General features: G+C 44.5%; 1 protein-coding gene across 2 annotated transcripts in view; it reads left to right on the top strand.

The window, feature by feature from the left end:
* ncf1 (neutrophil cytosolic factor 1) overlaps positions 1 to 24581 on the top strand; it is a 130561-nt gene that overhangs the window by 38804 nt on the left and 67176 nt on the right. For both annotated transcript variants that reach the window (XM_078548756.1, XM_078548755.1), the window contains exons 3-4: positions 8530 to 8605; positions 18194 to 18359. In XM_078548756.1, coding sequence (XP_078404882.1) covers positions 8530 to 8605; positions 18194 to 18359 — 242 coding nt within the window. The remainder of the gene's footprint in view (positions 1 to 8529; positions 8606 to 18193; positions 18360 to 24581) is intronic.

The following is a 24581-nucleotide window of genomic DNA, read 5'->3' as shown; positions in this document are numbered from 1 at the left end:
AGCCATTTTCAAACTGAGCAGCATCAGCTTCCTCAATGTTAAGCTTTCAAAGAAGCCCTAAAACTCTTAATGGTCATTTTTAAAGGGAGAGGCCCACAGTATAATGTGGATAAATGTGAGGTTATCCACTTGGGTAGCAAAAACAGGAAGGCAGATTATTATCTGAATGGCTATAAATTGAGAGGGGAATGTGCAACAAGACCTCGGTGTCCTCGTACGCCAGTCACTGAAGGAAAGCATGCAGGTGCGGCAGGCGGTAAAGAAGGCAAATGGTATGTTGGCCTTCATAGCCAGAGGATTCGAGTACAGGAGCAGGGGTGTCTTGCTGCAATTATATAGGGCCTTGGTGAGACCACACCTGGAATATTGTGTGCAGTTTTGGTCTCCTTATCTGAGGAAGGATGTTCTTGCTATAGAGGGAGTGCAGTGAAGGTTTACCTGACTGATTCCTGGGATGGTGGGACTGACATATGAGGAGAGATTGAGACGGTTAGGATTATATTTGCTGGAGTTCAGAAGAATGAGGGGGTGATCTCATAGAAACCTATAAAATTCTAACAGGACTAGACAGGATGGATGCAGGAAGGATGTTCCTGATGTTGGGGGAGTCCAGAACCAGGGGTCACAGTCTAAGGATACGGGTTAGACCATTTAGGACTGAGATGAGGAGAAATTTCTTCACTCAGAGTGGTGAGCCTGTGGAATTGGCTACCACAGAAAGTAGTTGAGGCCAAAACATTGTATGTTTTCAAGAAGGAGTTAGATATAGCTCTTGGGGCGAAAGAGATCAAAGGGTGTGGGGAGAAAGCGGGAGCAGGCTATTGAGTTGGATGATCAGCCATGATCATAATGAATGGCGGAGCAGGCTCAAAGGGCCAAATGGCCTACTCCTGCTCCTAGTTTCTATGTTTCTATGTTACTTGCCATTGGGTTTGAGAGGATGAGGCGAATTCACCTTTGTCATTCAAGCTGCTTCTGGTTTGCCACTTTGCACCATTTAAACCGGTTGATTTGCTGATGGTATTTAAACTAGGTTAGATCAGAATTGAGAGCAGATTATTTACAATCAGAAAAGTTGGGGGGTATTTTAGGTAGGGTTTGAACTATTTTGGCAGAGGTATGGGAACTAGGAGATAATATTCAAAATGAAAAACAACGTGCATGGTAAATTAGAGAGACAGACAGCACTGGAGTAGGAAATAGTAAGGTATTATGTGGCGTCAGAGTAAGAGGGAATGTCGTGAGGTCTAAATTATGTTTACAGTGCATGTATGTGAATGTGCAGAGTGTGGCAAATAAGATTGGTGACTGCAGGCAAAGGTAGACATATGGGAATATGGTGTTGTGGTGATAATGGAGACCTGGCTCAAGAAGCAGCAGATCTGAGTAATAAATATTCCCGAATACATGAATGAAAGAAAGGAGGAGGGGTGACAGTATCGATTAAGGGTAATATTACAATGCTGGAGAGAGAGGATCTAGAAGGAGTTGAGGATAGAATCTATTCAGTTAGAGCTAAGCAACAATGTCCTTGTTGGCATTCTTCCATCTACGAAAGATGGTAGAGATGCAGCAAACAATCCATTTCTGATGGGGGGGGTCTTCACATGATGCACCTTTGCTGATGGCTGAAGAGGCCAATACTTGAGAGGCAGGTTCTGCCATAAGTGCCACACATGAAGCTACCGAGCGTCATTGGGGCTCTTTTTGGTGTTGGCATCTGTTGCCAAGCCACTATAGCCACTAATCATTGCGGTGGTGCATGCCATGGAAAATGATGCCACTTTCCTCTGTCGTCAATTAGTGACTCTCAGATACGATAATCAATGCCTAGGGCCTTCATGTCACGCTTGCAAGTATCCTTGAAGCAGAGCTTTAGGTGTCCCACTGGTCATCTGACTCCAGCTACCTCACCATATAGAAAGTCCTTGGATATACAACCGTCTTCCATCTTGCAGATGTGCCCCAGCCAACGAAGCTGCCTCTTTGATGAGTGCTAACCGCTCTGTCTTTCAGAGGACTGTGGGACTTTGGATTTTGTCCTGCTTGGATATACCCATAATGCACCACAGGCAATGAATATGGAAATTGTTGAGCTTCTGTCTTGATAGCTGCAAGTTGTCCATGTTTCACACTCATACAGCAAGGTGCCTTAAAAACCTTAAAAACTATCCAATTAGTCCTAAGTGTCAGCTTGATGTTATTCCACGCGTGTTTCATGAATCGGTCAAAGGAGGTAGTTGCTTTCCCTTTGTGTGTATCAGCGTCGATATCAAAGGACAGATTGTCTGTCACCATTGACCCAAGGTAGCAGAAATTGCTAACCACTACTAGTGGGGTATTATTCAGTGCGATCAGGGGCTAAGACCTTGTCCCATGATCATGGTTTTCTTGACATTTCTAGTCAGGGAGAATGAGTTACAGACAAAGGAGAGACAGTCCATGAGTCTTCGTAGCTGAATTTCTGTGTGGGAGAATCATCATCATCATCATCAACATATTTCTTGGATCAGGACGCGATGGGTTTTTGTCTTCATCTTCCGTCTTGAGAGATTGCAGAGTGCCGTCTGACCTAATGTGTAAGTAACCTCCTTCCATAACTACAGCGAAGGCAAAGGTCAGGATCATGTAGAAGAAGATGCCAAACGGAGCAGGGGCTAGGACACAGCCCCATTTCACTCCATCCTTCACTCTGAAACTGTCGGAGTGGAGCCATCAAACTGTACAGTGCAGTGCATGTTGACTTGGAAGGAGCAGATGAGACTGAGAGGCTTCAGTGGACAGCCAATTCTGCCCAAAATTTTGTAGAGTCCTGCAGTGCTGACAGCATTGAATGCCTTAATGAGATATATGAAAGTAAGGTAAAGAGGTATATCCTGTTCTCTACACTTCTCTTGTAGTTGGCATATGAAGAAGATCATGTCCCCAGTAGATCTGCCAGCACAGAAACCATACTTTGATTCTGGGTACACAAGTAGATGGAGTTTTTTAAATATGACCCAGCAAAGGCCTTCCCTGGGACTCTAAGATTTGACATGCCGCTGTAGTTATTGCAGTCTCTTCTGTCACCCTTGTTTTTGTATAGTGTGATGAATTTTCCGTTATGCATCTCCTGTGGAACGGAGCCTACCTGCTAGCAGAGAGGGAGAAGGTCATAAAGATGTGGCAATAGATGGGACTTTCTGTGCTTGAGTTGTTAGGCTGGGATTCTGTCCTTGCCGGTTGCCCTCCTGTTTGCCATGTGGTCTATGATCTTCTTGAGCTCGAGCGATGAGGGTTCTTCATCTAACTCATCCTTGACAAGATGGTGTGGGAGAGCATCAAACATGGACTGGAAGATATCCAACTCACAGGAATAGAGCTCACAGTGTTCAGCCCAGTGGGACATCTGTTTACTTCTAACGGTAAATACTTCACCATCTACTCACTTCAGAGAGGCAACTTTGCTGATGGTAGGACCAAGTGCCCTCTTGACCCCAGCATATGTAGCTCATAGCTTGCCATTCACACAGGCAGTTTGGATTTCTTTACAGAAGTTGATCCAGTGTTTGCTTGCACAGCTTCTCCCTGTCTTTTATACGGCTGTTTTGGATATTTTCAGGGGTGCAATGTTTTATCTGTTGGGTTTATGTTGTGCATCTTGTAAGCTTGAGTTTTGCTTGACACCAAGTTTGTGTAGCTCATGGTCAATCAGGGCTGTCTTGGCTACTAAGTTAAAAGCAAAAAACTGCAGATGCTGGAAATCCAAAACAAAAACATAAATACCTGGAAACTGCGGAGTGTGGGTTGTTGTTCATGCCAGGGCATATAGTCCTCACATATCAGTTGACAAGCCAAAAGGTTACCTTTTTTTGTTTGCTGCATAGTCTCAGCATGGTTTCAGGAGGTGCAGACTTACCCAGCACCTGTACCCCACTCTAGATCGCATAGGCTGGGTATCCAGAGGAGAGGTGAAAGCCTATACGGCAGGGGTCTAGTCAGCTGTATGAGTTGCTGGAAGGATCTAACCTGAGGGAAACACCAACCACCTGATAGGACTTCTCTTCAGATTCTTGTGTCGGGTTTACTCCCTTAGCCACTGTCGGGTGTATTCTGTAGGCTGCCAGCTAATGGGAAAGTTATAGAAGATCAAATTTGCAAGAAAATTACAGAAAAACACAAAAGCTTTAGAGTAGTTATAATGGGGGATTTTAATTATCCTTGTAGATCATGATAGTGGTAATATAAAGGGCAGAGAGTGGCAAGAAATTCTCAAGCATGTTCAGGAGAATTTTCTACATCTGTATGTTTCCAGCCCAATAAGATTCTAGATCAAGTGCCAGTAGGGAAACATTTAAGGAACCGTGATCAAAGTTTAGGTTAACTATGAAAAAGGACAAGGAGCAATCCAGACTAAAAATAATTAACTGGGGGATGGCCAGTTTCAGTGGAGTTAGAACACTAAACTGGAATCAAAGATTGGCAGGCAAAGCTGTAATGGAACAATGGGCAGCCTTTAAAGAGGAGATTGTTTGGCTATAGTCGAGGTACATTCCCACGAGGAGGAGAGGAAGGATAAACAAATCCAGAGCTCGCTGGATGATGAGAGATAGAGAGTAAGATGAAGCAGAAAATGAGTGCATATAATAGGTGTCAGGTTGTTAAAGAAATGAGAACCAGACCAAATAAAGAAAGTTCAGAGGAGAAGTGATAAACGAAATGAGAAGAGAGAGGGATGAATAGAGACTCTATATTATAATATAAAAGGGAATCCAAAAGTCTTCTATTGGCATAGAAATAGTAAAAGGGTGGTAAAAGGAAGAGTGGGGCCTATTAGGGACCAAAATGGGGAAACAGAGGACGTTGCTGAGGTATTAAACGAATACTTTGCATCTGCCTGTACCAAGGAAGAAGATGCTACCGAAGTCACAGTGAAAGAGGAGGTAGTTGAGACACTGGATGGGCTCAAAATTGACAAAGAGGAGGAATTAGAAAGGCTGGCTGTACTTAAAATTGACAACTCACCAGAACCAGATCAGATGAAGCCACACATACTAATGTAAGTAAGGGTAGAAATTACAGAGGCCTTGATTATAATCTTCCAATTCTCCTTAGTTACAGGGGTAGTGCTAGAGGCCTGGAGAACTTCACATGTTACATCCTTATTCAAAAAAGGGTGTAAGGCTAAGCCCAGCAACTATAGGCCAGTGTTCAGGCTTGGGTTGATAAATGGCAAGTGACATTTGTGCCACACAAATGTCAGGCAATGACTATCTCCAACAAGAGAGAATCTAACCATCGCCCCTTGACCTTCAATGGCATTATCATCACTGAATCCCCGACTATCAACATCCTGGGGGTCACCATTGACCAGAAACTGAACTGGACTAGCCATATAAATACCTGTGGCTACAAGAACAGGTCAGAAGCAGGGAATCCTGCGGCGAGTAACTCACCTCCTGACTCCCCAAAATCTGTCCACTGTTGACAAGGCACGAGTCAGCAGTGTGATGGAATACTCTCCAATTACCTGGATGAGTACAGCTCCAACAACGCTCAAGAAGCTCAACATCATCCAGGACAAAGCAGCCCACTTGACTGTCACCCCATCCACCATCTTAAACATTCGTTCCCTTCAGCTCCAGCACACAGTTGCAGCAGTGTGTACCATCTACAAGATGCATAATAGCAACTCGCCAAGACACCTACTTGGGTTACAGTTCCTACTGGATACAATTTCTACAGGAGTCACAGGTCTCAATGGGAACATGTGTATAGGGCTTACAGTTCCTAAAGGAGTTATACTTCCGACTGGGCTTATAGTTCCTCATGGGTACACTTCATCCACTAGCGTAGGGCTGTAGGTGCTGATAGAATTGTAGCCCCAGTAGGAACTAATAGGAGCTGTGCTACAATGTGAGCCAGCATATTCAGCTGCTGCTCCCCTCTCTGCTGCTTTCTCCCTGCCTCCCCGCTGTCTGCCACTACCCTCTCTCTGTCCCTCTCAGACCCTCCCCTCTCTGTCCCTCCCCACTCTCTGTCTCTCCCCTCTCTCTGCCCCTCCCCCCTCTCTGCCACTTGCCTCCCTGTTGTCATGAAAGCTAACACTTGTATTTCTGTCATGATTGCCCACCAGACTTGCCATCGCTCCAACTCTATCACAGATCTCATGCTAAAAGTTCAGTCTTGATATCTAGACAAGAGGAAGTGAACTTTTTTTTGCCTTAACCCACAGTGCAATGGAACAAGATGGAATGAGTCACTGTCAGTTATTCTATCCTCATTCATCACCTGCTGGCTGTTTAGAGCAGTTTAATCAGAGGCTCTTTAGTATTATTGAGTTCCAATGAATTTACAGCACAGAACCAGGCCATTCAGCCCAATTAGTCTCTGCTGGTGTTATGGCTCACACAACCCTCCTCCATCACTATCAGCATATCCTTCAATTCCTTTCCCCCTCTACCCTCTCCTCAAATAGGAGTAGCTGGCTGCTGCTGTCACCCTGGCTTCACTATATGGGAGGGGGAGGAGGGAAAGAATCAGACAGTATGCAAACAGAAAATCCCTTCGACATATTAAAAAATATCATTTACTAATCCAGAGGTAAAAAGAGAGCTTTACATCGCTCATCTTTGACTGTGAATTCCTCCATTTCATTCGCTTGCCTCTAATTGCCTTTCTATGCTCACTCATCTGGGAACATGTTTCCAACCATTGACCTGAGAGACCAGGTCAACATCTGGGGCTGGATGAGTTCATTTCACCCGGTTCTGCGAGAGTGACTCACAGTAGCAGTTGACCAAGTGGAGCATCAAAAGCCCTTGGAGGAGACAGTGGCATAGTGTTAATATTGCTGGATTAATAATCTAGAGAGCCAGGCTAATCCTCTGAGGGCATGGATTCAAAACCTACCATGGCAGCTAGTGGAATTTGAATTCCGTTAATGGTGACCAAGGAAACTATCATTGATTATTCTAAAAACCCATCTGGGAAGGAAATCTGCCATCCTTATCAGGCTTACATGTGACTCCAGACCCACAACAATGTGGTTGACTCTTAACTGTCCTCTGAAATGGCTTGTTTGGCCATTCAGCCCAAGGGATTGGTGTCAAATGCTGGCCTAGCCAGTGACAACCCGCACCTGTCCCCACCCCCAAATCCTGAGAAAGAATTCCCAAAATTTGGCTTTGTTGCCCATGGGCCTACCAGAGGGAAATCAATCAGTGTCTCCACTGTGTTTGTTAATCTGTGACTCCCACAACCCCTCCTGCTGGAAAGTATTGTCATTACCATCACTGAATCCCCTTATCAACACCCTAGGGGGTTACCATTGACCAGAAACTGAACTGGACTAGCCATATAAATACTGTGGCTGCAAGAGCAGGTCAGCGGGGAATCCTGTGATGAGTAACTCGCTTCCTGACTCCCCAAAGCCTGTCCACCATCTACAAGTCAGGAGTGTGATGGAATACTCCCCACTTGCCTGGATGAATGCAGCTCCCACAACACTCAAGAAGCTGGACACCATTCAGGACAAAGCAGCCCGTTTGATTGGCACCACAACCACAAACATTCACTCCCTCCACCACCGATGCACAGTAGCAGTAGTATGTACCATCTACAAGATGCACTGCAGGAATTCACTAAGGCTCCTTATGCAGCACCTTTCAAACCCACGACCACTACCATCTAGAAGGACAAGGGCAGCAGATAGATGGGAACACCACTACCTGGAAGTTCCCCTCCAAGTCACTCACCATCCTGACTTGGAAATATATCACCATTCCTTCACTGTCACTGGGTCAAATCCCTGGAACTCCCTCCCTAACAGCACTGTGGGTGTACCTACACCACATGGACTGCAGCGGTTCAAGAAGGCAGCTCACCACCAGCTTCTCAAGGGCAACTAGGGATGGGCAATAAATGCTGGCCCAGACAGCGAAGCCCACATCCCATGAACAAAAAAAAGATATGTACATGAGCATTACATGGGGACATCAGGCATCTGTAATGCTTTCACCTATAAGAACATTCGGAGCAGGAGAAGGCTTTTCCGCTACTTGACCCTGCTCTGTTATTTAGTTAGATTAGGTTTGATATGGACCTCAACCCTGATTTCTTACCTTTGTTTTACATTACTTGATACTCTTACCAATGTTGCCCCAACATGATCCATGGGAGATAGGTGATGTTGCAGGGCCTGACTGAGATTATTGCTGTCACAACACCAGCCCAGCTTAAAGGTGCAGACCCTTATTAAGATCTCGTTTAACCCCTTTCCTCTTTTTAGCATGTGCCTTCAGTCACCTATTCCTTACCCTCTAAAATTATCTCTCCCCCTCTCCCCCACTAAAGTGCTCAGGCTCTCCACCTCCCTCTACTGCCTCTTTAAGATTCACCTCTTTGACAAAGCTTTAGATCATGTGCCTCTCTTTGGCATTTTCTTACTTTACACTCCCTGTGAGGCACTTTGGGAATTTTATCTGTTAAAGACAAGTTGATGTTTTCTATTTAACAATTTCAGTTTTAGTTTTTTGTTTTTCTTATCAGAAAGTGCTGAAGGAAATGTTTCCTATTGAAGCTGGGGAAATAGATTCCAAAAGCAGAACTCTCCCACATTTACCAGGTAGGTCATTACAATTTGTACAAGTTGCGGATCATGGTGAGAAAGATTGCTTCATCAGCTTTCTCTATTTAAGGGTAGGGGGTGGGGAGAGAAATTTTCAGGATGATGCCTCTCTCTGTGGACCCCCGTAGATTGGGATCATCAATGAATTGTCTTTATATCCTAGAGTTGGAAAGTTTTCATTAACTGGCCTTGCCACATGAAAACAGTGCATGTGAAGGTTTCTGTTGATACAGGTTGTTGCTTTGCGATTGTGTTTCACAAAACCAAGTGAGAAAAGTTCAATAACGCCATGTTTCACGATCCCTGTGTCTGATACTGTTGAGGAAGCCCAATGTGGAACACACTGCTGACAGATCATGAGGCCCAGCAGCGTGTGTGGCTATCACAATGCACAGTTTGCCATTCAGCAGGAGCTGCTGCAGGCTTTCTCTGGAAGGCTTGACTGGAAGGATGAGGATAGCAAATGGAGCAACAGGTCAGAGTAAGCACACCCAGAATTTCTGATGTAACACTGGAGGAAGTGGAAAGGTGGAGAGGAGCCATGTTGAGAGGAGCCTCAAGATAAGCCCTGAGAAGGAAATGGCTGAATGCGCCCTGCATAGGGTCCAGAGTCTGGCCCCAAGGACTTGACTGCAGCGCTGGAAAAATTCAATGATCACACAAGTGAACACACCTTCAAATGCCATCTCCTACCTACTGCATCACCAACCTCACACACTACTCAATGTACCACGACTCCATCAATTACCCAGCAGCAATCAGGACTAACAGTCAGGCATTCACCAGCTTACCCTCACACACATACCAATTCTGCCAGCACCACTTCCACCTCTCATTGTATTCACATAACTACAGCTATTCAGCTATAACAGGCACATCACCCAAACACATTGCAACACTCTCACTGGTACACTTCCCTCTCTCGCAGGACAAGGTGGTACCCAACTACAGGGAGCAGCGGAGAATCTTTGAGGAAAAGGGTGACTGCATTGACTGAGGCCTCTGGAGGAGACAGTGCTCTGCATCATGGGGTCAGCTGTGACAGAGGCTGTCACATCTGGCACTCACGAGAATAAAGTAGGATGATGTTATATTCCTGCCTTATGCTCCTCCTCAAACTCCCACTTCACCCTTGTCCTGATATTTGGCAAGCTTCAGATGGTGTGACCGTGAACCGCTTGCTTTCCTTCCCACCCCATTCCCTTACTCGTAACTCTCTAGTTCTGTGTTTCTGCTTTCAGGTATCTAAGAGCCTGACCAGCCAATACAGCCTCACTGTGAAGGCTAGAGTTACACCAGACCCTTGGGGAAGAATTCCTGGCACTTGACCTTATGCCCGCAGCCACCAGCCCAGATACTGGCACTGTGATAACTTTAGAGGGTGGTGAGTGAGCTAGCCAGGTCAGGGGAGTTCATAATGAGGAGAAACTTCTTCACTCAGAAGGTAGTGAACCTGTGGAATTCTCTACCACAGAAGGCTCTGGAGGCCAAGTCACTGAATATATTTAAGAAGGAAATAGATAGTTTCCTGGAATCTAAGGCATCAAAGGGTATGGGGAGAGAGTGGGAGTACTGCAATATTATAGAGGATCAGCCATGATCATATTGAATGGTGGAGCAGGCTCGAAGGGCTGAATGACCTACTCCTGCTCCTATTTTCTATGTTTCTATGTGCCAGGTCACCAGAGGGCAAAGTCGCAGATGGGTTCTGCTGCAGAGGACATGAGGACATCAGTAAGGCAATGTGATGATCAGCCACACCAAAATCATGTGGACGCTCACTGGCATTGGCAGCCTTGTCACAGAGCTGCATGTCACTGGCAAAATCATTGGAGGAGTCAGGCTCCAACTCGGCACAGGACTTTGTGCAGAGCTTAGAACCCACCCTCTCTGGCATGGAAGTGGTGGCTGACTCCATGAAAGCACTTGTGGACCCGCCTGTGATGCAGCCTCTGGCAGCCGATGTCTCAGCTTCCATTGCAGCAGAAGCAGACTTCACCCAATGTCTCGGTGCTGCAGTGAAAGCTCAGATTGAGGTCACGAAACCCTGCCTGTTGCCATGCAGGCTCAGCTGGGGGTCAGACAGGCCCAGACTGCTGTCATTGTGGCTGTAGACACCAATGTTCATCAGGGCAGACAGACTCTCACAGCAGCCCCGCAATCTAGATTACTTGGACGCCCAGGATGCAGCTGCTCTGAGGGAGTGGCAGTGGCTCCGTGAAGCATGAACCTGCTCTCCTCTCTCAGGATGGCATTGGTGCTCCTACCACTGCCACTCCACCAGTGCTCTCACTGTTGCCTGTCAGCCAGCCAGAATCCTGGTGCCTGGTGCCCATGCTGAGGTGGTGCCATCCAAAACCAGGTGCTCAAAGCCCAGAGCTACTCGAGATCGTTCTGCAAGCCCAACTTCAGTCTCCCGCAGTGAAAATCAGCAACCTCTCACCAGCCATACTGCAGCCACTGGGGTAATACTGTGTAGGAGCACAAGGACCAACAAAGGGATGCACTGGGGTGAGTAGCTTAGTTTGAGTGTATTCTTGAAGGGTTGTGGGATAAAGTTATTATGGAATGGTTTTTTTTGGTGGTGTCTTTTATTTCAGGATTTTGGTCAAGAGGCAAGACTTTGATGTGTAACAGTGGGATGGAGAGCTGGGAAACTGTAGGGCAATGGTGATGTGGAGATGTATTCAGGGGAACCAGAGTATTCACTCATAGACTGCCCATCTGGAGTGAAGGGGTCCCAGATGCCTTGTCCATGTCTCCTCTTCCCCTTTCTCCTGAGGAAGCCTTCAAAGACCTGATGACAAGGGCTGCAACCTCATGAAAGAAAGATCATGGAGGATGCAGCGGACGAGAACAAACTTGGAGATGCACTCCAGTGACTAATGAGACCTCCCTCTGATTGGTCCACGCAGTGGAATCATTGTTTCAGGACACCCACCGATGGTTCCTGGTTGGCGCATGCCCCTTGTTGTAGGTGTGTTGTCCTCATGTGGTCCACTGACAGGGGAGAGGCATTAACCAGTCGTACCGAACACAACACCTGTCACCCAGCAGACGGACTCTGATTCTTCAATGATGGCTCTAGGATCGCAGCTCTGGCTGAATGCCACAGGATGATGGTGTCATGGCCGCTGCCAGGAAAGCAGGCACTGACTAAGAAGATCTTCTAGACAGGGTTGTACACCAACTAGGCGTTATAGACTGGCAGCTCCTGCAGTTACAGAAATCTCCCTGTTGTCGTGTCGGGCCCACAGAGCCACATGTGTACAATTGATGATACCCTGCATCATTTTGAATCCCATCAGCCAGGTAAGTTCACGTGTTCTCTCCTCCTGCTTCTCAGTGGTTAGTGAGAAGATAATGACGTGCTGCAGTTCCCTCTCCATCTATACAGGGCTTTTGTTAACACCTTGATGTTACAGTGGAGGGCAGGCCAAGGGATGTTGCTGATATCTCCTGCTCCTTCCTGGAAGGATCCACTGGAGTAGATATTTAGCACAATAGTGGCCTTCATGGCCACAGGCAGCGGCGTCCTCACCCTGCTGTGTGACTGCAGGCCAGGTTACAGGATTTTGTACAGTTCAGTGAGCACTTCTTTGGTGAAATGCACAGTTCCTGGCAGAGGCTGAGGGAGAAATGCTCCTCAGAGACACTTGGTGGGTAGAACCTTCTACAGAGAGCTCCCCTCCTCCCTCTGTACGCAGTTTCCCCTCTACTGCCCTTGACTCCATCTCCCTGTCAATACTGCAGCTCAAGAGGGACTGCAACTGTATTCCCATTTCCTAAAGCAGGTTTATCCTGACAAACCTTCCAACTCTTCTGACATTCTGGTTAAGGTCCAGCATGACTCCCTTGTGAATCCAAAAAGGTGCAAAACTCCTCCAATAATACAGGATAATGTACTTCCAGTGACTGGACTTGCAGAAAGTGAAGAGAGAATCAACAAGAGGGAAAACTCTACTTCACCTCAACCTCACCAATCTACTTGTCACAGAGACACCTATCCACGACAGTACTGGCAGGAGTGACCACAGCACAGTCACTGTGGAGACAAAGTCCTATCTTTCCCATCTTCACACTGAGGATGCCCTCCATTGTGTTGTGTGGAACTACCACCATGCTAAATGGGTGGATTTTCCTTAGACAGCACTTTCCAAACCCACAATTTCTATCCTCTACCATCAAGAAGGACAAGGGCAGCAGGTAGATGGGAACACCACCGCCTGGAAGTTCCCCTCCAAGTCACTCACCATCCTGACTTGGATATATATCGCCCTTCCTTCACTTCCGCTGGGTCAAAATCCTGGAACTCCCTCCCTAACAGCACTGTGGGTGTACCTACACCACAGGGACTGCTGTTGTTCAAGAAGGCAGCTCACCACCAGCTTCTCAAGGGCAACTAAGGAGGGGCAATAAATGCTGGCCTAGCCAGTGATGCCCACATCCCTTGAGAACAAATTTTAAAAAAGCTCTGCACCAGCAAGAGTAACTCAAAAGCATTTCACCTGGAGGGGATGGTTAGCCTTTATATAACACTAATGGCTGGGGCGTGTTTAGCTGGAGGTGATTGAAAAAGGCAGGGTGTTAACACAACTTGCACAGTTCAAAGTGGCAGATTTTGAACAAATCTCTTCCTAATTTCCTGCCCAATTCTCTCCCTGCTTTCCTGCCCGCTGCTCCCTCCAATTTCCTGCCCGCTGCTCTTCCATGTTTCCTGTTCAGTGTTTTCTCTGATTTTCCTGTAATTTCCCTGCTATTTCACAAGTAGCATTTCCTGAGATTTCACAGTCACCATCCACTATAATGTCCGAATCTCCCCCCACCCGCCAACCCCCACAGTGCCTCTGCAAACTCCACTTCACTCCAGGATCAGTATATTAATATGTACTGGTGCAGAGTGTAGCAATATCACGTGCATTTGCTATTAGCAGACTGAATGATCAAATTGCTGTTTGTGAGAGCTTGCTGTGCACAAATTGGCTGCTCTGAGTCCTACATTAAAGCAGCGGATGCACTTAAAAACCTACTTAATTGGCTGTAACGCGCTTTGGACTGCCCTGAGGTTGTGAAAGGTGCTATATAAATGTAAGCCTTTCTTTTTTGGGAAGAGTGTCCCCTACAGTCACTGTCGCCGAGTGAAAAAAAAGAGTGACATCACAGGAAAACCGTAAGTTCATTGGTTGGTAAGTAACTGCTAGTTTGAACTACCTATTCCAAGTTGATTTCAGATTAAAGGTGACTACTGGGGCCCAGGATCAGAGGCCAAACACTTCAGCTTCAACTCAGCAGAGAGAGCGAGTCCCAGTTGATTTTAAAAAGTGTATTTTGAATCTCTATTCTAACTTGCTTTCAGATTAAAGGTAAATAGGAGAAATATTTTACAGATTGATGAACTAAAGACCAGCAGGAAATTTAAAAACAAATTTATAAAGTAATTAAATAAAATAGAGATGCAGAGCCAAGCGATGTGTTGTAGCTGCATGGTGTGGGAGCTGGTGGACCCCATTGTGGTTCCTAGTGACCACATCTGTAGGAAATGTTGGCTGCTCGAGGATCTCCGGCTCAGAGTTGATGAGCTGGAGTCTGAGCTTCGGACACTGCAACACATCAGGAAGGGGGAGAGTTACCTCGACGCTGTGTTTCAGGGGGCAGTCACACCCCTTAGATTAACTACCTTAAACTCGGCCAGTAGTCAGGGACAGGAGGGTGTGACTATGAGTGAGGCTGGTAGAGGGATCCAGGAAGTAGCACTGCAGGAGCCTCAGCCCTTGCCCTTATCCACAGGTTCGAGATTCTTGCTCCCTGTGTGGACGAGAGCGGGAACTGTAGGGAGGATGAGCAAACTGAACATAGCACCGTGGTACAGGGAGCCATTCAAGTGAGAGGAGAAAAGAGAAATGTAGTTGTCATCAGAGATAGTATAGCTAGGGGAATAGATACTGTTCTCTGTAGCCAGGATCGAGAGTCCCGAAGGTTGTGTTGCCTACCTGGTGCCAGGGTTAAGGATATCTCATCTGGGTTGCAGAGGAACTTGGAGTGGGAGGGGAAAGATCCCGTTGTCATGGTCCACATAGGTATCAACGATGTGGGTAGAATGAGGAAAGAGGTTCTGCTGAGGGAATACGACCAGCTAGGGACTAAATTAAACAGCAGAACCAAAAAGGTAATAATCTCCGGATTACTACCTGAGCCACGAGCTAATTGGCACAGGGTCAATAAGATTAAAGAGGTAAATGCATGGCTCAAAGATTGGTGTGGGAGAAATGGGTTTGAATTCATGGGACATTGGCATCAGTACTGGGAAAGAGGGAGCTATTCCGTTCGGACGGGCTCCACTTGAATCATGTTGGGGCCAGTGTCCTGGCGAATCACATAACTAGCGTTGTAGATAGGTCTTTAAACTAAATAGTCGGGGGGAGGGTTCAGTACCATGGAAATATAAAAAAATCAAAGTTTAAGGAGAGGGTAAGAGTGCAGGTTAGTGACGAGGCTGAATGTTACCAAAAAGTGAAAGGAAGGGACAGAGTGCGTGAACACCATATTGCACCAAAGAATCATATAAGAGTAGGGGAAATCGACAATAGGGCAAACTTAAAGGCTTTGTATCTGAATGCATGCAGCATTCAGAATAAAACTAATGAGTTAACAGCGCAAATAGAGATAAATAGGTATTTGGTGGCGATTACTGAGACGTGGTTACAGGGAGAACAGGTTTGGGAGTTGAATATCCAAGGGTACTCAGTGTTTTGGAAGGATAGGCAGGAAGGAAAAGGAGGTGGTGTAGCTTTGTTAGTAAAGGAAGAGATCAGGGCTATAGTGAGGAATAATATAAGCACTGCAGAGCAAGATGTAGAGTCAGTCTGGGTAGAAATAAGAAATAGCAAGGGAAAGAAGTCCCTGGTGGGAGTAATCTATAGGTCCCCAAACAGTAGTTCAGCAGTAGGGCACAGTATAAACCAGGAAATACTGGGAGCATGTAAGAAAGGCACGGCAATAATCATGGGTAATTTTAATCTGCATATAGACTGGACTAATCAAATTAGCAAGGGTAGCCTCGAGGGAGAGTTCAAGGAGTGTATTAGAGATTGTTTCTTGGAGCAATATGTTGTGGAACCAACCAGGGAGCAGGTTATTCTGGATTTGGTTTTGTGTAATGAGATGGGATTAATTAATGATCTCATAGTAAAGGATCCTCTAGGGAAGAGTGATCATAGCATGCTAGAATTTCAAGTTCAGTTTGAGAGCAAGAAACTTGAGTCCCACACTAGTGTTCTGGAGTTAACCAAAGGTAACTATGTAAGTATGAGGGCAGATTTGGACCTAGTGGACTGGGCAGGAAGACTACAAGGTAGGACAGTTGATGAACAGTGGCAGATATTTAAGGAGATATTCAATTCCTCCCAAGTAAAATATATTCCAAAGAGAAAGAAAGATGGTAAGAGGCCGGGGGGTGGGGGGGGGGAGGTGGTGGGGGGGTGGGGGGGGTGGGTGTTAAGCAAGGAAGTTAAAGATAACATAGAGCCAAAAACTAAGGCATACCAAATTGCAAAGGTCAGTGGCAGGCTGGAAGATTGGGAAACTTTTAAAGATCAACAAAGGATTACTAAAACAAATAATAAAAAGAGCAAAGGTAAATTATGAAAGAAAACTAGCGCAAAATGTAAAAACTGATAGCAAAAGCTTCTACAAGTATATAAAAAGAAAGAGAGTAGCTAAAGTGAACATTGGTCCCTTGGAGGACAAGACTGGGGAGTTAATAGTGGGGAACGCAGAAATAGCAGAGACGCTTAATCAATATTTTGCCTCAGTTTTCACAGTGGAGGACACTAGTACCACCCCAATAGTAACAGGAGGTGCAGAGGGTATAGAGAGGGAGGAACATAGAACAATCACCATCACTAGAGAAAAAGTACTGAGCAAACTATTGAGATTAAAGGGTGACAAGTCCCCAAGACCTGATGGCCTACATCCCAGGGTCTCAAAGGAAGTGGCAGCAGAGATAGTGGATGCATTGGCTATAATATTCCAAAATTCCCTGGATTCTGGAAAGGTTCCAGTGGATTGGAAAAATGCTAATATAACACCCTTATTCAAAAGATGGGGGGGGTGGGGGGCGGAGGAGAAAGTAGGAAACTATAGACCAGTTAGTTTAACGTCTGTCATTGGGAAATTGTTGGAATCCATTATTAAGGAAGTAGTAATGGGCATTTGGAAAGTCAAAAAGCAATCCATCAGAGTCAGCATGGTTTTATGAAGAGTAAATCGTGTTTGACTAATTTGCTAGAGTTCTTGAAGATGTGACAAGCAAAGTGGGTAATGGGGATCCTGTAGATGTAGTATATCTGGACTTCCAGAAGGCCTTTGATAAGGTGCTGCACAAGAGATTAATATACAAGATAAGATCACACGGAGTTAGGGGTAATATATTAGCTTGGATAGAGGATTGGCTAATCAACAGAAAGCAGAGAGTCGGGATAAATGGGTTTTTTTCTGGATGGCAAGCTGTAACTAGTGGGGTGCCACAGGGTTTGGTCCTTGGGCCCCAACTATTTACAATCTATATTAATGACTTGGATTCAGGGATAGAAAGTACTATAGCTAAATTTGCAGATGACACCAAAATAGGTGGGAAAGTAAGTTGCAATGAAGAAATAAGAAATTTACAAATGGATATGGACAAGTTAGGTGAATGGGCCAAAATTTGGCAGATGGAGTTTAACATGGATAAGTGAAAGGTTATCCATTTTGGTCGGAAGAATAAAAAGGCGACTTATTATTTAAATGGAGAGAAACTTCAGAATGCTTCAGTGCAGAGGGATCTGGGTGTCCTCGTGCATGAATCGCTGAAAGCTGTTATGCAGGTACAGCAGGTAATAAGGAAGGCAAATGGAATTTTGGCATTTATTGCTAAAGGAATAAAGTAAAAAAATAGGGAAGTGTTGTTGCAACCGTACAAGGCATTGATGAGACCGCACCTGGAGTACTGTGCACAGCTTTGGTCCCCTTACTTGAAGAAGGATGTAGTTGCATTGGAGGTAGTTCAGAGGAGGTTCACTAGATTGATTCCAGAGATGCGGGGCTTGTCTTATGAGGAGAGATTGAGCAGTTTAGGCCTTTACTCGCTAGAGTTTAGAAGGATGAGAGGAGATCTAATTGGAGGTATATAAGATGCTAAAGGGGATGGACAAAGTAGATGTGGAGTGGATGTTTCCCCTTGTAGGGTATTTTAGAATGAGAGGCCATAGTTTTAGGCTAAGGGGTGGTAAATTTAAATCAGATGAGGAGGAATTACTTTTCTCAAAGGGCCGTGAATCTGTGGAATTCACTACCTCAGAGTGCAGTGGATGCCGGGACGCTAATAAATTAAGGAGGAGATAGATAGATTTTTAATTAGTAACAGGTTGAAAGGTTATGGGGAGAGGGTGGGAAATTGGAGTTGAGGCCGAAATGAGATCAGCCATGATCGTATTGAATGGCGGGGCAGGCTCAAGGAACTGAATTGCCTACTCCTGCTCCTAATTCTTATGTTCTTATGTTCCTATGTTTCTGTTGAACTATGACACATGTATGTGTTCTTCACAGCTCCCAGGTGGTTGGAGGGTCACAAGGCCACTGAGAACAGACAGAGTACTCTTTCTGACTACATCCAGTCCTTGGTCAACCAACCCCCAAAGATCTCCCACTGCCAGTGGATTCTGAATTTCTTTCAGGTTCGCTCTGATGATGTGGTCCTGCCGGTTCCCCACCCGTGAGTATAGACCACACCAGTGATCAGTACAATGACTCACTGGTCAGCATGTTAAGGGAATCTGTAGGTTATATGGGAGTGAAATTCAACTTCAGTGGCTGTTATATTGGCGAAATGGATCAGCTCTCAGATCAGCTATAAACCTTACCCAATTTTCCTTTGGATCCCCTATTCAGTCAGTGTTTTATGACTTCCCCCTGTGCATAAATCAAGCTAATTCCCAACATGCCATTTATTTATGGTCACAACAAAAAAAGAGTCTTTTTACAAATAAATCTTCAGCTCCTACACATTATGAGGGCAATTTTAACTTTGTGTGATAATGTAAATTAAATGAAAGAAAATTAACAGCTGTTTTACAACTCTCTTCATTCAAATTTCCATTGACTTCAACCAATAAATCCTATTCCTATTGTGAGATGCACTGTCAGTAATAGAGGATGTTGCCCAATACTCCTGATCTTTTCAAATCAGTGGAAAATAATACAGATGTAATATGTAGCTCAGGCTAATATACTCATTTAAATTTATTGTAGAAATTAAATTATACAGATCAAGAATTAAACAACTATAACAGCTCATTGATCTGCTCTCTGACCACAACACAAAGAATAGTTTGGAGATTCTTAGGCTAAGATTTTACGGACCCTCAAGAGACAGGTTTGGGAGGCGGGGGGTTGCAGTAAAATCATGGGGAGAACTTCGGATTGGCCCCCAATGCGGTCCTGCCACTGGGAAATTTCCCCAAGAGCGGAACCAGAAGTGGATAGGCTACCCACTCCAAGGAGATGAGCAGCTGTTTACCATAATTAAAAGCCCAATTAAGGGCATTTAACATTGTTGTTGGTATTTTGGCAATGATGGGGCAACTCTCTGCCCTGTAGCGAGACTGTCATCTAAATGGACAGTTTGCCTGCAGCAGCCTGGGGGTGGCCAAGTTTGATGGCACAAAGAGGGGGGCCGCAGGCAGAGAAAGCAGCCCCAATGATCTCCACCTCAGCAGTGACCACTTCTCCCAGTGGCACAGCTGGCCTCTGAGTCGGCAGCATGGAGAGCTCATGCGCCATCCTTAATTGGGTGGTGGACCTGCCAGCAGCCAATTAGGAAACCACCTGTGGTAAAATTGCCGAGGTGGTTCAGCTGTCAGAAAGTGGGGACTCAGGACCCATTTCTCACCCTTCCTAAAACCCAGGCCTTATATCCTGGATATAAATTTGTGTGTTTCTAATTCCATATGATGTACTAAAATAAAAGCGCAGTACTGCAGATGCTGGCGATCTGAAATAAAAACAGAAAGTGTTGGAAAATCTCAGCAGGTCTGGCAGCATCTGTGGGTGGATAAACAGAGTTAACGTTTTGAGTCCCATATGACTCACAGATTCGAAATGTTAACTCTGTCTCTCTCTCTCTCCACAGATGCTGCCAGACCTGCTGAGATTTTCCAACACTTTCTGTTATTAATCCATTATGGTGTGATAACTTCATCCATCCACTCAATGAAATAGATGCAAGGCCTAATGATTTTCATGGCCAGTGTTATGGCACAGACAATGGTAAATGCTGAGCTGCTCAAACCCCAAAGGGAAACTTGAAACAACTGCCACAACTGTTTTACAATTTGTACATTTATTTCAAAATGCGTACCTTGAATTCATTAGTAATAAGTCCACCGAGTCTTAGAGGGTTTTTACAAAACTAAATTAAATGTTTATTAATGAAGTAAATAATTTTAAGCACATACATAGGCCTACAAATTACTACTATAATAACTCTAAGCTCTCCTGATTAATCTAACTCGCAGTTACGCTTCTGTTAAGGCAACAGTAAGACACATAGATTTTAAAAGACCCAGGCAAAGTAACAAGGCACCCTGAACAGTCGAATTCAAAGTGAGTTTTTTCAGTTTTGGCTCCTTGTCGACAGCAGCTTGAGGCTTAGATGCTAGAGGTTTTTCACAATTGTGTTAGATCTTAAAATTGCCTGCCCTTACACACAGCCTTCTCTCCTTTATACATATTTTCCCCTTTGAATGCAAATTCCCATTGTTTCACTATGTCTTTGGACTTTACCTCTCTAATAATAATCTATCATAGTACTAATTTTAGCAGTAATCTTTGGGAAAATAAATTCTCTGTTTCTTAACTTCTTCTGGCTAGGTGAAACATTTCACCCCTCCTTTGAATTCAAGCTACTCTGGTTTATTTAAGAACGCATATGTTCTCTTTATACCTCACATTCTAAAACTTCACAACTCCAATAACATTGTGAAGATTATTATATCTTCCTGACAGAAGGAGCTGTAAGAGCACTGATTGTCAGCTTGCCAATCAGGAAGGATCAAGGAATCCATTAGCTTCTCCACAGTAGTCAGAGATAAATAATTAAAAGAGGGAGGAAGGAGGTAAAACATGAGAAATAGAATCAGCAATAGGTCATTCAGCACTATGAACCTACTTCACTATTCCGTAAGAGCATGGTTGATCTTCCATCTCAACCCCATCTTCCTGCATTATCCCCACATCCCTTAATTATTTTAGTACTCAAAAATCTATTGATCTTTGTCTTCAATATATTCAATGACAGATCATCCACAACTCCCTGGGTTGGAGAGTTCCAAAAATTCACAACCATTAGTGAAGAAATTTGTCCTAAATGACCGACCCTGTATTCCAAAACTGTGCCTCCTCATCTAGACTCCCCAGCCAGAGGAAACACACTCCCAGCATCTACCCCCTCAACCTCTTAGGAATTTTATTTGTTTCAATTAGATCACCTCCCATTCTTCTAAACTCAGTGGAATATTGGCCTGGTCTACTCAATCTCTCCTCTTATGACAATCCACTCATCCCAGCAAACAGTCTAGTGAACCTTTGTTACACTCCCTCTAAGGCAAGTACATCCTTCTTTGGTAAGGAGACCAAAACTGTACATAGTACATTAGGTATGACCTCACCAAGGTCGTTTATTATGGTAGTAAGACTTCTTTACTCTTATACTCAAATCCCTTTGTAATAAAGACTAATAGATCATTTGCTTTCCTAATTGCTTGCTGCACCTGTATGTTAACTTTCTATGATTCATGTACAATGATACCCAGGTCCCTCTGAATACCAATGTTCCCTAGTCTCTCTCTATTTAAAAAATATTCTGCTCTTTTAATTTCTCCTACCAAAGTGGATAATTTCACACTTCTCCACATTGTATTCCATCTGTCACTCACTCAACCTGCAGTTAAGCAAGATTTTTAAAACTAAAATTTGGTAATTTAAATTATTAATTAAATTAATAATTCAGTAAGAAAATTTTATGGTTACACCATGTAAAATTTGCTCTGAAAAAAGCAGTTGCCACCTTAAAAGAGTTCCTGGGAAGAATTGGTAGGTCTCAACATTTGAGGCAGTGTACTCTGCCCACTGCCTGGAGGAATGACTGGGACAGGTGAAAGGGGGAGTTATATATAGTGGAGGAGGGAAATATGGGATCCTACTGCTGATTAGTCAGGCTTCTGTGTTTGTATTAGGTTGGTACATGTTAACAATCTTGCTGCTGACTGGTTGGCTGCAGAATGGATAGAAAAGGGCTTCTTAAGAACATAAGAAATAAGAGCAGGAGTAGACCAAACGGCCCATCGAGCCTGCAATTCAATATAATCATGGCTAATCTTGGGCCTCAGCTGTTGCTGTCACTCTCACTGAATCAAAATCCTGGAACTCCCTCTCTAACAGCACTGTGGGTATACCTACACCACATGGACTACAGCAGATAATAAGGCAGCTCACAACCAACCATCTTCTCAAGGGCAATTAGGGATGGGCAGTAAATGTTTACTTAGGGGTAGGCATAACAGGGGTAACATGGAAGGCGAATTTGTTGAGTGCATCAGGGATTGTTAGAGCAATACGTTGTAGAACCAACCCAGGAACAGGCTATTCTAAATCTAGTAATGTGTAATGAGGTAGGATTAATAAGAGATATCGAAGTTAAGGATCGTCTAGGCGGTAGCGATCACAGCATGGTAGAATTTCAAATTCAGTTTGAGGGCGAGCAACTCAGGTCTCAAACCAGTGTCCTCAGCTTAAATAAGGGCAATTACAGAGGTATGAAGAAAGAGTTGTCTAAAGATGGCTGGGAAAATAGATTAAGGGCAAGGTCAGTGGATGAGCAGTGGGAGACATTTAAGCAGATATTTCAAGATGCTCAGCAAAAATTTATCCCGGTCAAAAAGAAGGACTCGATGAGAAGGATGAACCACCCATGGTTAACAAAGGTGGTCAAGGAGAGCATCCAATCAAAAACTAAGGCATAAAAAGCAGCAAAAGCTCGTGGTAGGCCAGGGATTGGGAATTATTTAGGAACCAGCAGCGGATGACTGAAAAGCTAATAAAGAGGGTATATAAAAAGAAATAGAGTGGCTAAAGTGAGCATGGAGCCCTTGGAGGATGCAACTGGAGAATTGATAATGGAGAACAGGGAAATGGCAGATAACTTAAACCAATATTTTGCATCGGTCTTCATGGTGGAGGACACTATAAACATCCCCAAGATATCAGATAAACAAGGAGCTAATGGGAGGGAAGATCTTGTAACAGTCTGTACCACAAGGGATAAAGTATTTGACAAACTAATGGGACTAAAGGCAGACAAGTCGCCAGAACCTGATGGCCTGCATCCAAGGCTTTAAAGGAAGTGGCTGCAAAGATAGTGGAGGCAATGGTCAAAATATTCCAGAGCTCACTGGATTCTGGGAGGGTCTCAGCGGATTGGAAAACCGCTAATGTGACGCCCCTGTTCAAGAAGGGACGGAGACAAAAAGCAGGAAACTATAGGCCAGTCAGCCGAACATCTATCATTGGGAAAATGCTAGAGTCCATTATTAAGGAAGAAATAGCACAACATTTAGAAAAGCATAATGCAATCAAACAGAGTCAACATGGTTTTGTGGAAGGGAAATCATGTTTGACAATTTTGCTTGAGTTCTTTGAGAATATAACAAGCAGAGTTGATAAAGGATTTGGATTCCCAGAAGGCAGTAGATGTAGGATTTGGATTTGGATTTCCAGAAGGCATTTGATAAGGTGCCACATAAAAGGTTATTGCACAAGCTCACGGTATTGGGGGTAATGTATTAGCATGGATTGAGGATTGGTTAACACACAGAAGACAGAGAGTTGGGATTAATGGGTCTTTTTCAGGTTGGAAAGACGTAACTAGTGGAGTATCACAAGGGTCAGTCCTAGGGCCTCAATTATTTACCATCTATATTAATGACTTGGAGGAGGGGGCAGAGTGTAATTTATCCAAATTTGCTGATGATACAAAAATAGCTGAGGGGGCGTGTTGTGATGAGGACATAAGGAATTTACAAGGGGATATAGACAGGTTGAGTGAGTGGGCAAAACTTGGCAGGTGGAGTTTAATGTAGGAAAGTGTGAGGTCATGCGCTTTGGTAGGAAGAATCAAAAGGCAGACTATTATTTAAATGGAGGGAGACTCCAAAAAAGTGCAGCACAGAGGGATCTGGATGTTCTTGTGCATGAAACACAAAAGCTTGGCATGCAGGTGATTAAGAAGGCAAATGGAATTTTGCCCTGTATTGTTAAGGAGTTGGAGTTTAAAAATAGGGAAGTCTTGTTACAACTGTACACGGTGTTAGTGGGGCCGCACCTGGAATACTGTGTAGTTTTTGTCCCCATATTTAAGAAAAGATATATTGGCATTGGAGGCAGTTCAAAAGAGATTCACTAGGCTGATTCCTGGGATGAAGGGGTTGACTTATCAAGAACGGCTAAACAGGTTAGGCCTTTATTCATTAGCGTTTAGAAGAATGAGGAGTGATCTTATTGAAACATATAAGATTCTGAGAGAGCTTGACAGGGTAGATGTTGAGAAGATTTTTCCACTAGTGGGGGAATCTCAAACTAGAGAACATAGTTACAGAACAAGGGGACACTCATTTAAAACTGAGATGCGAAGGAATTTCTTCTCTAAGAGGGTAGTGAATGTCTGGAATTCTCTACCTCAGAGAGTTGTGGAGGCTGGATCACTCAAAGTATTTAAAGAGAAGGTAGATAGATTTTTGAAATATTGGGGAGTTGAGGGCTATGAGGAGCTGGTACGAAAGAGGAGTTAAGGCCTGGGGCAGATCAGCCATGATCTTATTGAATGGCGAGGCAGGCTTGAGGGGCCGAATTGCATACTCTTGCTCCTATTTCTTATGTTCTT

The sequence above is a fragment of the Cetorhinus maximus genome, chromosome 9 (assembly GCF_964194155.1).
Source record: "Cetorhinus maximus chromosome 9, sCetMax3.hap1.1, whole genome shotgun sequence".
NCBI lineage: Eukaryota > Metazoa > Chordata > Chondrichthyes > Lamniformes > Cetorhinidae > Cetorhinus > Cetorhinus maximus.
The sequence above is the reverse complement of the archived record's forward strand: the minus strand, read 5'-3'. Positions and strand labels throughout refer to the sequence as shown.